This window comes from Echinops telfairi, unplaced genomic scaffold, assembly GCF_000313985.2.
Source record: "Echinops telfairi isolate 266 unplaced genomic scaffold, ASM31398v2 ScPeMD7_1713;HRSCAF=2227, whole genome shotgun sequence".
In the NCBI taxonomy this organism is placed as follows: Eukaryota; Metazoa; Chordata; class Mammalia; order Afrosoricida; family Tenrecidae; genus Echinops; species Echinops telfairi.
In genome coordinates, this window is record NW_022105611.1 from 10,182,429 (window position 1) to 10,195,194 (window position 12,766).

Below are 12,766 nucleotides of genomic sequence, written 5' to 3' on the forward strand. Positions count from 1 at the left end.
AGAATGATGAGGGCAATGAATGTACAAATGCGTTTTACACAATTGATGTATGTGTGGATTGTGATAAGAGTTGTATGAGCCCCTAATAAAATGATAAAAAACAAAAAGAAAAAACAATTCATCCATCCATTGTGTCATGCACATTTGTACATATGTTGCCATCATCATTTTCAAACATTTTCCTTCTACTTGAGCTCTTAGTATTAGGTCCTCATTTTTATCCTCCTCCCCCCCCACACACACACACTTATGAACCCTTGATACATTATAAATTATTTTCATATCTTATGCCATCCGCTGTCTCCCTTCACCCATGTTGCTATTGTTTGTCACTGGGAGGTGGGGGTTATATGTCGATCATTGCAATCAGTTCCCCGGTTCTCCCCCCATCTTCCCCCTACCCTCATGGTATGGCTACTCCCATGTTCCTCAGCGATTTCCTATCTGAAACCTTCGTTGCAATAAACACCTTCCCAAGGAAGTGAGTGAGGTCTGAAGAACAGCAGTGACACTTTGTTTCCGGGGCAACATTGGGAGATATTCCCATCTGGCCTTCAGTAGGTTTACTTCCTCTACACCTATGGCATGGCTTATTTAGTTTTGCTTTGGGGCACAGTCCCAAACACTTATGACTGAGGAAAACTACACATCCTGAAGGCTAGACTCCACAAGGAGGAGGCTGCCTCCTGATGGATCTGACATAATCCACTACAGCCCTATGCATGGGTCTGCAGGGCAGGGATGGTGACATGTGATTTTGTTGCAAAGTTCTGGATGTTTCCTCCCCACTTCACCCTTCTCTAAGAGTGTTTGCTTCAGAAGCCAGGCTGGCGTGCATTTCTCATTCCTCCAAGTGAATGTTAGGTCAGCCAGAACAAAAGCATGGCAGCTGTCCCATTTGGGCACTGATATAGCATCACACACACGTGACTTTTCGAGGGCAACCTTCACTTCAAACCCAGAGCTCATTGGCGTACACACATCTGGTTCTTCAGAGAAGCATCAAATCCAGAGTGTGGCAGAGAGGAGCCTTTCCAGCTCTGCCACCGCGTGACTTTGGACTCCCCATGACAATGAGGAGCTTCCGTGCTGGGCCACCCAAGCTGTATCTGTCCTTCGGCTTCCCTGCTGTGTGACTCATCTTCGGTTACATTGTAATTAGGTTGATTTGTCTAGCTCCTCATTCCTTTACCTACAAATAGATGCGGAGTTCGGCTCGGGCCACCTGCTAAGGAATAAGCCAAGGTCTCTGCTCTCAAGGTGTCAAATGTAGGTAAAGAAACCAAGTAAACATACACTGGGAGTGAAGGAGGGCCCTAAACTAAGCCATGATCACAGTAAGTGCGAATGGAATTCAAGTGCGAGAAAGGCCAGCATGAGCTACAAGTCAGAGATCTGGAGCAAAACAGATTTCTCAGTAGAAGTTCCTTTGGTTTCCTCAACGTCTTCTGCACCCACAAGTGACTCCTCGTCATAGCTGGGCTGGCCCCAGGGCTGTTTGCAATGGGGTGGGAGTGCGGGGAGAAAAGACACTGTCTCTAAGGGTATAATGCTATGTTTCAGTCCAAAGAACTCAAGAAATCCTCCTTTATTTATTGATTTATTTATAATCATTTTACTGGAGACTCTTACAGCTCTTAGACCATTCCATACTTCAACTGTATCAAGCATATTTGTACATATGTTGCCATCATCATTTTCTAAATATTTATTTTCTGTTTGAGCCCTTGGTATCAGCTCTTTTTTCCCTTCCTCTCCCCCCACACACTCCCCCCCTTGTGAAGATATCGTCCTTTCCATTGCAGATTTAAGCATCATGCCCAGAGCTATGTTAATGGCTGACTTGCTTTATTTTCTCCTAACAAGAGTATCTTTTGATATAATGGGAAGTCTGTCTTGAGGGGCGGGGGAGAGGTCTTTGGTTATAACCCCTTATTTATGAAATATGCAGTCTGAGGCAAGACCCTCAGTCACTTGCTTAACTAAAACAACTGGCCCAGGACGGGGTTCAGACTGCCATCCTCGGCTTTCTGCACAGCATGCGAAGGCAGAAATGCCTTCAGACATTCTAGAAAATTCTTTATGTGCCTGTGATGCGCTTCCCCAGAAAACCACCCAAATGTCTTTGCTTTTGGCTGAACTTTTATCAGCGCAGTGCAGTCACACTGGTTTTCCCATGATAATGAGAGGCTCTGATTGTCAGTCTTTGCTTCATAAAATGTCTTTGATTAGAAAATAATGGCAGACAAAAATTCTAACCCATGGAGGACACAGGGACATAAATCATTTACAGTTAAGAATCAGCTGACTTGGTTTCTTTGAACTTCACTCACATTTGCTTTGCCCTTGTTGCCATTTTTTAAGGAACCCCGCTTTATTGCTCACAGTTCAAGTGGCTGAGGTCCAAATCTAGGGTATCAGTGACAGTGACTCCTTTGAGGGCTCTGAGAAAGGCATTGTTCCGTGTCTCTGTGCTACCTTTTGGCTGCGACTGGCATATGTGGCATCTCTTTGCTGTCGAGGGAGCCTCAACACATGCCTTCTTATCGTGTGCAAGTGCCTTTCTTTTATCTTTTTATAAGTGACTACTCAGAGGTTCGGGCTATGTTCCATCCTACATGTGAGTAACTGACAGTGTCTTCAAAGGAAACTCCTATTTCCCCCAAACAAGATCACATTCACAGACAGGCAGGGGTTAGGATTTCAGCATACCATTTGGGGAATACAATTTAATCCATTACATGCCTTAAGCTAAGTTATGCTTAAATAATCTTACAGTGATTTATATGACAGGCACATGGGTAACTTTTAGCAGTTTGAGTTCTTCCCAAACACACTTAGCAGTAACACATATGAAATCATGTGCAGTTGGAAGTAGATGGCCCAAGTACTCCCCTGGACCATGACAGCAAGTGTATTAACCCACCTGAGCTTCAGCTAGAGAAGATGCCACCTGTTTTGTAACAAAGCTGTGGGAGGTGGAACTGAGTTCAGGTATTCACAGTATGTCACTACCCATTACCTGCCTCAGGGTAAGTTTTCAGGATTATTTGTGTTGAATTCCTTTCATTTGATAAGTGACATGTATTCAGTCAGTCATCCATAATGACTGACAGCCTCACAGGAAGGGGCAGGGTCCTGGACACAATTCCTGTACAGCTGCTTCTCCTCTCAGACACAAAGTAAAGCCCCAGAGATGCTTTCTCAAGAAGTTCCTCTATCCTGGCCATGATTTGACTACATTATTGGCTTATATTCGATTGGAAAATAGTCCGATTCTAATGTTGCTGGTCGGCACATTCTCTCTGTGCCCATTTTAAGTCAAACCTCCTTCAGATCTTCAGATTATCTTCAGCAGGTAATCATTTGATTATCAAAAGAAAGGAACTTCAGGGCTCTTGTGCATCGGCATGCTGTTTGCATAAATCGAGGGGGGGGGGATGGCAGAAACCCTTATTTGCCTAAGAGATATGCATGCCTAAGGAGCCTGTCCTGTCAGCAATTCTTTAGAGGCACTTCCTCCGTGACTTAAAGTCCCCATGTTTTCTGCCACACCCTGGAGGTGACCAGCAAGTCCTTCAGAAGGATGAGAGTGTTGAAAAGCAAAGTGTTTTACCAGGCTAAGCACAGTCCACTCCAGTTCTCTAACTATGAGGAGGCCTAGTAAGCTGGGATCTGCCTCTTCCTTATCTTCTCCCTCTCATCTCCTCTCGAAGATTCCATTCACTTGAGCGTCCCATGATTCAACGAGGTTGAGATAGACACAACAAAGTCCATGGAAGAATGATAAGGTTTGAAAAATTGTTTTCAATGAAGGAGCAGATCAAGGGAATCAGACCGTTTATTCTGATGACTTAAGGGACACAAGGCGTAGTGGGTTATACCTTGGACCATTAACCTCAAGATAAGCTGAGGCTTTCTATCCCGATAAAGATTTACAGTCTTGGAAACCCACAGGGGGCAGTTCTACCTTGTACTATAGACTTGCTACGAGTGGGAATAAATTTAGTGGCAATGAGTTTTTGCTTCAGTCATTGACAAAAGAAGTTTATTCCCATTCCCTATGACATCGGGATAGAACAGGGACAGGAGACTGGAAACCATAGATGGATGGAGTATTCTTCAGTCCCACCTGGAACCAATAGAGGGCCATCGGAAAGTGAGCTCCCCGGCACGGGGTTCTTACTGCTGGAAGTGCCCCAGCCTGGTCTCAATGAGGATTAGGAACCTGCTGCTAAGATCGCCCTGTGCTTAATGTGGGAATTGTTTTTGCTACTATGAATTTCAACTTTTTTTTCCCCCCCAAGATTTGGTACATTCCCTTTTTGTTCTAACTAATAACACACCTTCATTTCCCCAGGGAGATGAATAAACGTCTAACAGAAGAACAAGCCAAGAAAACTTATGATCGAGCAATTAAGTTAGAACAAGAATTTGGTGAATATTTTACAGGTAAGTTCATTTAACCTTAATATAGTTAAAAGGGAAATGAGATGTCTCACATTTAGCAAGGAGATAACACTGGGCCTCGTTGACCTGAGACCTAAAACCTCTCTGTTGGGAATCCCCAATACATATTTAATAGCAGGGAGTCTCCTTCTGCTGCAGCCCCTTATCAGGTTTCCCACTGGTTGTGGCCAGCGACTTCCTTTACCATAAGACCAAAAGAACTGGATGGCCCCTGCTACCAATACCGAACATTTTGATCAAAGATTCTGTAGCATAATCCTGATCAAAAGGGGGGAAATGGAGAGTACAATTTCAGAAATCATGGAATCCAGACTTTCTAGAGCTAGGGCAGCTGGATGAACCTCTAGTGCCCTGAGATAATCTTTAAAAATTAAACAATGGTAGTTGTATGAGCCCCTAATAAAATGATTTTTAAAAATGAATGGATTAACTAGTCAAAATCTCTGCCCTGAGAATTACACTTTTAAAGAACTATCTATCTGGGAGCAAAGTGGCAACAGCAATTCGAAAGACTAGCTCGGAAGCTTGGGGGATAGCAATGGGTTTATGTTCATGGAGCAGGAGAAGTAGAGTAAGCGTAGCTGCGCACTTAGCAGGAGGCAGTCAACGTCACCGAACGGTATACATGGTGACACTTGCACTGAGCTACGTTTTGCTGTGTATATTCTCAACAAAGCAAAATCTTTGAAAAATGATGAAAAAGAAAAACTGAGCAGCAGGCTCAAACCCATCTATCTCCTACTATTAAGGAGTGGTTTAGGCATTCATACCTAAACAAACTCTCTCCAGGACACCATCAGAGCACTGAGAAGGAGCCCCAGGCTGAAAGTGGGCACAGCTCGTCTGGAGCAGCCAGCCAGGCCCCCACTCACCGCTTGCCGTGGCTCTGCAGCAGCACAGGTCTGCCCCACACCAGTAGGACAGGAACACTGTGCTCGAAACCCCATGCCCCGTCTCCACGCAAAACATTTTCCCTTTTCAGAAACACTTCCTTGAAAATAAGTTTGAGGAATAGAAGGTTTTCTTCTAATGGCTTTCCTGAGTTCTCTGCTCTTATAGACTATAATTGGACATTGATCAAATTCAAAGAGTAATAAAACTTTACAGAGCTTGCCTTACGACTGAATATCCATTATTGAAAACAAGCACTTCCATCTTGAATTACCATGAGGTGCAATTGTATTTTTAACTTCTTATTCAGAATAGAAAAGGAACCGATGACTTAGTACTTTGTAAACATGTTGAAGTCGGCAAGGTAAGTAACTATCTAATGGGTAACACAGATGTGAGTTACATTCACCTTCCTAGGGTAGGGAGACAGCAAGAAGTCTGTGAAAAACTTCAACTACCTTGTACTTCCATCTTTCCAAAAGCTTTTTCAAGCCCTCTTGTATCTACATAGGGTAATTAAATGAAAGCAATGTACGTTTTGACCAGTGGTTCCTAGTCAGGAAAAAAATACAATAATCATTGTATTCTAAAGATTAGGTTTGAATTTCTAACTCAGTTTTCAGTAACTACTCATATGTAAGCCCTTGGGGGGGGGGGCTTACTATTTCAGGCGATTATAAATGGATCAGTTTGCTTACTCCCACTTACTGTTTCTTAGAAGGACTGACCATATTTCTCAACATGCATAGACCTATGTGACAGATCTCGATTTGCCAGATTTCCTGAAGAATAAGCGAGGTTTACTAAGAAAGGCTTCTTATTCAAGTTTCTTTTGAATTCTGATACAATGGCAGCATGAGCAGGTCTAGATTTCTGATATTCCCAGATGAGCATCAGAAAAGAAATATCTATATTCAACCCTATAAAAACTCTGAAAGACCGGGGCACAGGGGAGGTGGGGATGAAAACAAGGAACCACAACCTAGAAGGATGAATTTCAAACAACAGAAAGATCACTTCTACTGCACCAGAGAGGTGTCCCTGAGCTGCAGTTATGGCCAAAGCCAAATCCTGACTCACCTGTGTCCCCTTGAAGGGCCCAGAAGTCTGGTCCAGAACTAAGTAGGCCGGATCTTGCAAGCAGACTGTTGAGGGTGTATGTTCTGACCAGCCTGATAGATTAGGTCCTTGGTCTGACCCAAATCAGAACTTTCACAGAGCATCGGGGCAGGCAGTGAGCAAAGACTGAAAAATGGTGCTGACCATCTTTTACGATCTGAAAGTTCTCTCGGGAACTAACACCGAAACCAGAGCTCTCACAGAGGAAGGACGAGAGCAGAGAGTAAGCCTTCAGAGTTCACTCTGGGCCTGCCCTCACAGGAATTCCTCAGTGTTAATGTTTGGAATGCTTGGAGGTCACTGAATGATGGGAACTTTAATGTGGCCTGACCATTGCAGGGCAGTGAAGTAAGGAAGGGCTAAGAATTGCCTAATGGAATTCGTGTTTTCCAAAGTATATGTGGGATGGGTGTTAGGGAAAATCACAAGGCTCACAACCAAACTGAAAATAAATAAGAACATGAGGGAGAAGAATTGTTTCTGTAGAAGTTCAGGTAATTTAATGATTTTTTAAAACATGATACAACACCATTAAACATACTTGAGTAACAAAGAAAACAAAGAATATCAGGAAAGTTGATGATCAAAAATGAAGCCCACCTAATTCACATTTTTTAAAATTATTACTGTGTCCTTGCTTACGTGATGGCTCTACTCTTTCTTAGAAACAGTCGGGAATATTACATGTCTTGATGAGTTGTTCATCTGCTGTGTGTACACTGATTGTTCTTTACCACGCAGGAAACGATTCCTAACTCCTACATGTGTGTGTTTTGTTGTTGTTTTGTTTTTAACAGCTATAGTCCAAGGAGACACCTTAGAAGACATATATAATCAATGCAAGCTTGTTATTGAAGAGCAGTCTGGGCCTTTCATCTGGATTCCCTCAAAGGAAAAGTTATAAGTTAGCTACTGCGCCTCTGACAACCACAGAAGAGCATTTAGAAGAACAAAATATATATAATATACTACTTGGAGGCTTTTATGTTTTTGTTGCATTTTATGTTGGTTTTTTGTTTGTTTGTTTCTTTTGCAGTCAATGTGAATTCTTATGAATGTACAACACAAACTGTGTGAAGCCATGAAGGAAACGGAGGGGCCAAAGAGTGGGACAGAAAAGACATTGCAGGATGCAGGAAGGCTTTGGTTTGCTCAAAGTGCCAGGTGTAGGGATGAACCTCTGTCAGGCTTTCTGCCCAAGAGACGGACAGCCTCCTCACCCCAGATGACCAGCGCTGATTTAGCTGCTGAGCTCTCTGTTTTGTTTTTTTTTTGCTTTAAACAACAGTTGCCAGCACTCGAACCTCACCAACCTTCCCATTCACCACATCTGTAAATTGGTACACTCGAATTTTATAACTATGCATATCCTTTGATTTCTTAACAAGAAAAATGTACCTTTCGAGATGACATGGTATCAGGGAAAGATAAGTGCGTAGTTGCTTTGACCACCATCTGCAAAGACAAGCTTGCCATAAGATTCACAAGAGTACGGAGGACTGACCGCACTAAGAGGAGGGGAATCTACCTGGGATTAGCTGTATGACGATCGATGGTCTATTTTGCCATTTATAAACTGAAAGAAGGCACTAAAGATGAGAATAATTTATACAATAAAAATATATTAAATGTATAGAAATGAATTCTATAGGTCAAAAAAGTTTTGTGAAATATTTTGTAAAGACTAATTAACTGGAAGATTAAATGAATGCAGTCTCAGCAGATGATCAAGTTCCACCCCTGAAAGTTGCACTGTCCCTTGTGGCCAATGCTTGGTAAGAACACCCACCCAAGTTCCTCCCAGAGTCCCACACAGACTTCGCCCTCACGAACCTCCTGTGACCTCCCTTCCACACGAAGGATCCACTCTCACGGAGCACACACCTTCATGAGGGGTTTTGGTTGTTTTGTTTTTTTAAGTTGATGACTTCTCAGACCTAGAGTCAAGCGAAGGATATTCAGGAAAGTTTTTTGCTTTTCTCGGGTTAAACCACCTGGGCCTGCTGTGCAAATAGTTGAATAACTCTTAACAGATACGTATATTGACATACCTTTCTTAACACATCTTTTAGTATTTTGACCAACCTGGAGCAGTGAGCATTATGATGTGTTGGTCTCACAGAATAACTGAGGATTTTAGGGCAGTCAGAAATAGTCTACAGCTGCGTGGGAATCTGTTCCAAGTAACACTATTTTTGTTGTTGAGGAAGATAGAGAAGAGACTTTCCTGTTTAGGGGTGAGGGGCGCAGACTTGTTTCTGTGTGCGGGGGCAAAGAGAAACGCCAAAAAAAACAAAAAACAACTTGGAGCTCAATCAATTGAACAGCCTTTTGTGGGGCTGTGCCTGGACCCAGTTTATTTTTTAAACAAGTACAATAATGATGATTTCAAAAAAAACCTCCCAAAGCCTACAAACTGAACCAGAAGAGTTAGTTCCACACTTTAAAGCCACTATCAGCATTGCTTCTGCCCAAGGTGTTTAGGGAGAGACACTACAGTGATCTCAATAATCACTCAACTCTGGGTTGGATGCCTGCCCAGACTAAGCCCCATCGCCTTATTTCTGGGGTATATCCAGACCTGGCAGGGATTCTGCCACACTGTGCAGCAAACCAGCATGTAGGCTGGGGTGGGAGAGCAAGATAGAGCCGTCAGTAGTGATGGGGCTTCTTCACAGTAGGACCATCAGAACTCCAATAGATGGTCTCTTCCCAAAACAAGGATTGGTCATCTTACACAAAATATTATTGCCTGCCTGGTTACAGTCGACAAAACAAACCCCACCTCACCCCCACCCCCACAATGGATAATCACACACCTACCTACAGTTTTGAGGTTGCCTTTGCCAACGGAAGGGCTATCGAATGTATTTTTCCTTGGATGAAAGTGAAGTTTCCAGAAACTTCCTTGGAGTGCACAAAATGGAATGGGTGTTTCCTGGTCTGCAATGTGCCCATTTCAGGTCAGGGCCTACTTTCATCAAAATTACTCCCGGGCGTTTTATGCCACCAGAATGCCATTCCGGACTCCAGCTCCTATTTTTTTGGCCACCATGATAACTTCTTTGGTTTCTCCACTGAGCATGCAACCATTTATTCAAAGGACTGTCATTAATGAGTAGATGTTTTCGCGGTCGTGTGACGTGCTTTCCATATACTAGTATTGCTGTGGCTGAGTACAATCAAGTTGAACCACCAACCCTTGGTTTTGTAGTAATATAATTATTTATTTTCCTAGTGTAGATGCTTCCAGACTAGAATTGGCATTTGCACTGATTTTTTATGTAGATTTATATAAATATATAAATAGACATATATATTTGCTTGAAGACTCACCAGGCCCCTTGGTGAGAGGGTCTTTTGCCTCGAGCATTTACACCCCCATCTGTCGTGTTGTCCTGCGCTTCCCCGCGTTGAGGTCTCTGGGGCTCCAATGGATGACTCGGTGTGTTTCACAATAAATCTGACAACTTGTGTAGAAAAGGCATGGAAGTTACCCAGAATACATCTGGTGCACATTTACTTGGGGCCCGGGGGCCAGACTGGTGCTAACACTGCAAACTTTGTCCGGAGCTCTCTCCAATCTGAAGGCTTGCTGGGGGCGCAATGTCACCTTCACAAGCTGGGCCCTTTCGAAAAAGTGCCAGATCGTGTCACTGGTGCTATTTTTCATGCTCTGGTACAATGTGTAGCACCACGGGGGGTCTCAGCTTTACCAAATTCGAAATCCCCTATGTCAGCTCACGGCCAAGACACTTGTTTTCTGCTCTCCTCCTACAGGATTGGTTGGCCACTGCTTTGCAGGCCTGTCCTCCAGCCCCAAGGGGGAGGGTTGGCCAGAAGGGCTTAGTAGGCCCATCTTTGTGAAGCCGCGTGCAGGTGCCTCTGTGCGCTGTCTGTGATTCTACTGCCAGCCCTTCGGGCTGTGCGCCGGTGAGAAGCCCTCTACCCGCCTGTTCTCTTTCTCATTCTTGTCCTCGGTTCACCCCTTGCAGTTCTACATTTCCTTTCCATATGCATTCTATCTTCTCGGACTGCTCCTTTCGCCTCTTCATTCTCGTTTCTGATTTGCTTTTCCCCGTTGACTTTCTTCACTCTCTCTTTACTCTCGCCAGTTTCGCTCTAGTCTCGGCTCTCTTCTTTGCCCTTCCTATTCCACTCTCTGCTTCCTTTCTCTCCACCTCAGATAGCTCTGCTCACCTCCTCTTCCATAGTCTTAATTTGCTTCTGTCCTATAAGGGCTCCTGGCTGATTCAGACAGCAAGTCCGTGAAGTGGACTACCGACACAAATATTTGGGGTCACCGTTTCACCTACACAGCCCAGAAAGCAAAGCTGAGCGTGAGGTCAGACGTGGAGGCAGCTCCAGCCCCCTCACCGAGCCAGCCTGCACCGCTGCCCCGGGCCCTGCTGCCCCGGGTGCCAGCCTCTCTGCCTGAGTGCTGGTCCACAGTGAGCCCGCTCCCTAAACTGAGCCCTGGGCCCTGGGGACGCTTCCTCTCATCCAAGGCAGACAGTGGCTCCAACCATTATCCTGACAGCCAACTTCTTCCGTGCGCATTGAAGCCAGGCCATCGCCTTGGTTTGGAGAGAGACATTACCCCCGTCCATTAGCTTTCCTTTTCCCATGTTCATGCGAAGCCCCTTCTGCTTTTACAGCTGGTGACTGCCGGCTCCAATTAAATGGACTCGCTGGTGGAATACCATCTCTTTTTACCTGTCTTGGTCCTCCCTAAACTCCTACAAATATATTTGAGCCAAGATCTCAGGCGAGTTGCTAATATTTCTCGTTTATGAATGTGTCATTCCGAGGGGAAGACAAATAAAGGAGGAGAATCCCTGCCTCCTGTGAAAACTGATTTGACAGAATGACAGAAGTCTGTGCGTATATGCACTTGTGTGTATACATGGTATCTATGGAACGCAGATCATGTACACACAGATTGTATTAGGTGTGAATGAAGGTGGCCAGAAACCCACACATATACTCCGGTCTGTAAATACCCTTCCTCACTGAAACCTGTGCTTAGGCAACAGTTTCTTGTCCAGTTGTGCGGTTTCTTGGAACAGCTGAAGACAAACTAAGGCAGGTGGACAATTTCGGCACAGGTCATCTCAAAGCCAGAGTACAGTATCTCCCTTGCGACTCATGAGAACAGATGACCACGCTGACTCCCAATGGGATGGCAAACTTTTCTCCCCTCCTGTTGGAATTTGTGTTTCCTATGTGTGTCCTACCTTCTGAGTGCACCAGGCTACACCCATTAGATCCTTGAAATCTAACAACTTTGTGCTTCTCTCCGACAGGATGTTTCTTACTTGCGCTGTGGTGCAGGCTGGGAGGGAGGGGAGCTATTCTCTGTCTGGGCTGGGAGTTTACCGAGACTGCACAGCGTACACTCCTGTTACGTGTAAATATTCAACACTTCCATTCCATTTGTGTAAAAAATAAAGCACACATGATTATAAAATCAAGATGTATATTTCATACTCCGTGTGTCTGTGCATATTTATTGCATTTTCCAGTTGTCAGCAGTGGCTCCGTTGTCAAAATGCTGGCTAAAGTGTTTATAATCATGTCATGGTTTTATGATCAGATATTAATATTAAAACATTTTACACTTTATAGCAAATGGTTTTCTCCAAAAGCATAATTTGTTTTATTTCATAAAAGAAAAAGAAAAGAAAGAACAGCACCACTCATTTCCATTTTTATCACATTTGCCTTGGTTCAGAGCTAATGTGCAAGTGCGGTAGGTTTATACCGAGAAATGTTGGCACTGCTGAAAAGAACTGAAAGTGGTTCTTTCACGTAGTTTTAAATATTTGGTGACCATCTTGCCTGCTCTTACTCAGGATTTGCCATATGTGAACACAGCTAATTATATACTGAAGGGTGTGTTCTTAAAGGCTCTCATATCAATGTGGGGGAGCAAAAATTCCAGTGCTGAGATCCTAAGATTCCAGTAGAACTGAGAAAACAATGATTTTCTGCCCTGGAAATCATGATGCAAAAGGAGGCGTAAATGGGGGGTGGGGTGGTGTTGTGGATCGTGATCTATATATCCCAGAGGCCACCAAAAACTATCAGCTTTGCCAAACAAGTGTTCTAAACTCTTCATTTCAGGTTCAATGTGTGCCATCCAATACTGGCATTTAGACAGGATGGGTCTGGCCACTAAAGAGCCAAAACAAATTCCTTCTGGGGGGGGGGTGAATTGTTGCCACTAATTACTGTATTGAGTCAATAAATTATCAAATAATTGCACCAACTATTTGCAACACCA

The 12,766-nt window shown here is 43.9% G+C and overlaps 1 protein-coding gene across 20 annotated transcripts in view; it reads left to right on the forward strand.

The window, feature by feature from the left end:
- Positions 1–11,967, forward strand: part of DLG2 (discs large MAGUK scaffold protein 2) — a 1,827,487-nt gene extending 1,815,520 nt beyond the window's left edge. For all 20 annotated transcript variants that reach the window (XM_045293139.1, XM_045293148.1, XM_045293133.1 and 17 more), the window contains 2 exons: positions 4,361–4,452; positions 7,278–11,967. In XM_045293139.1, the coding sequence (XP_045149074.1) occupies positions 4,361–4,452; positions 7,278–7,384 (199 nt within the window). In that variant the 3' untranslated portion in view covers positions 7,385–11,967. The remainder of the gene's footprint in view (positions 1–4,360; positions 4,453–7,277) is intronic.
- Positions 11,968–12,766: the final 799 nt, after the last annotated feature.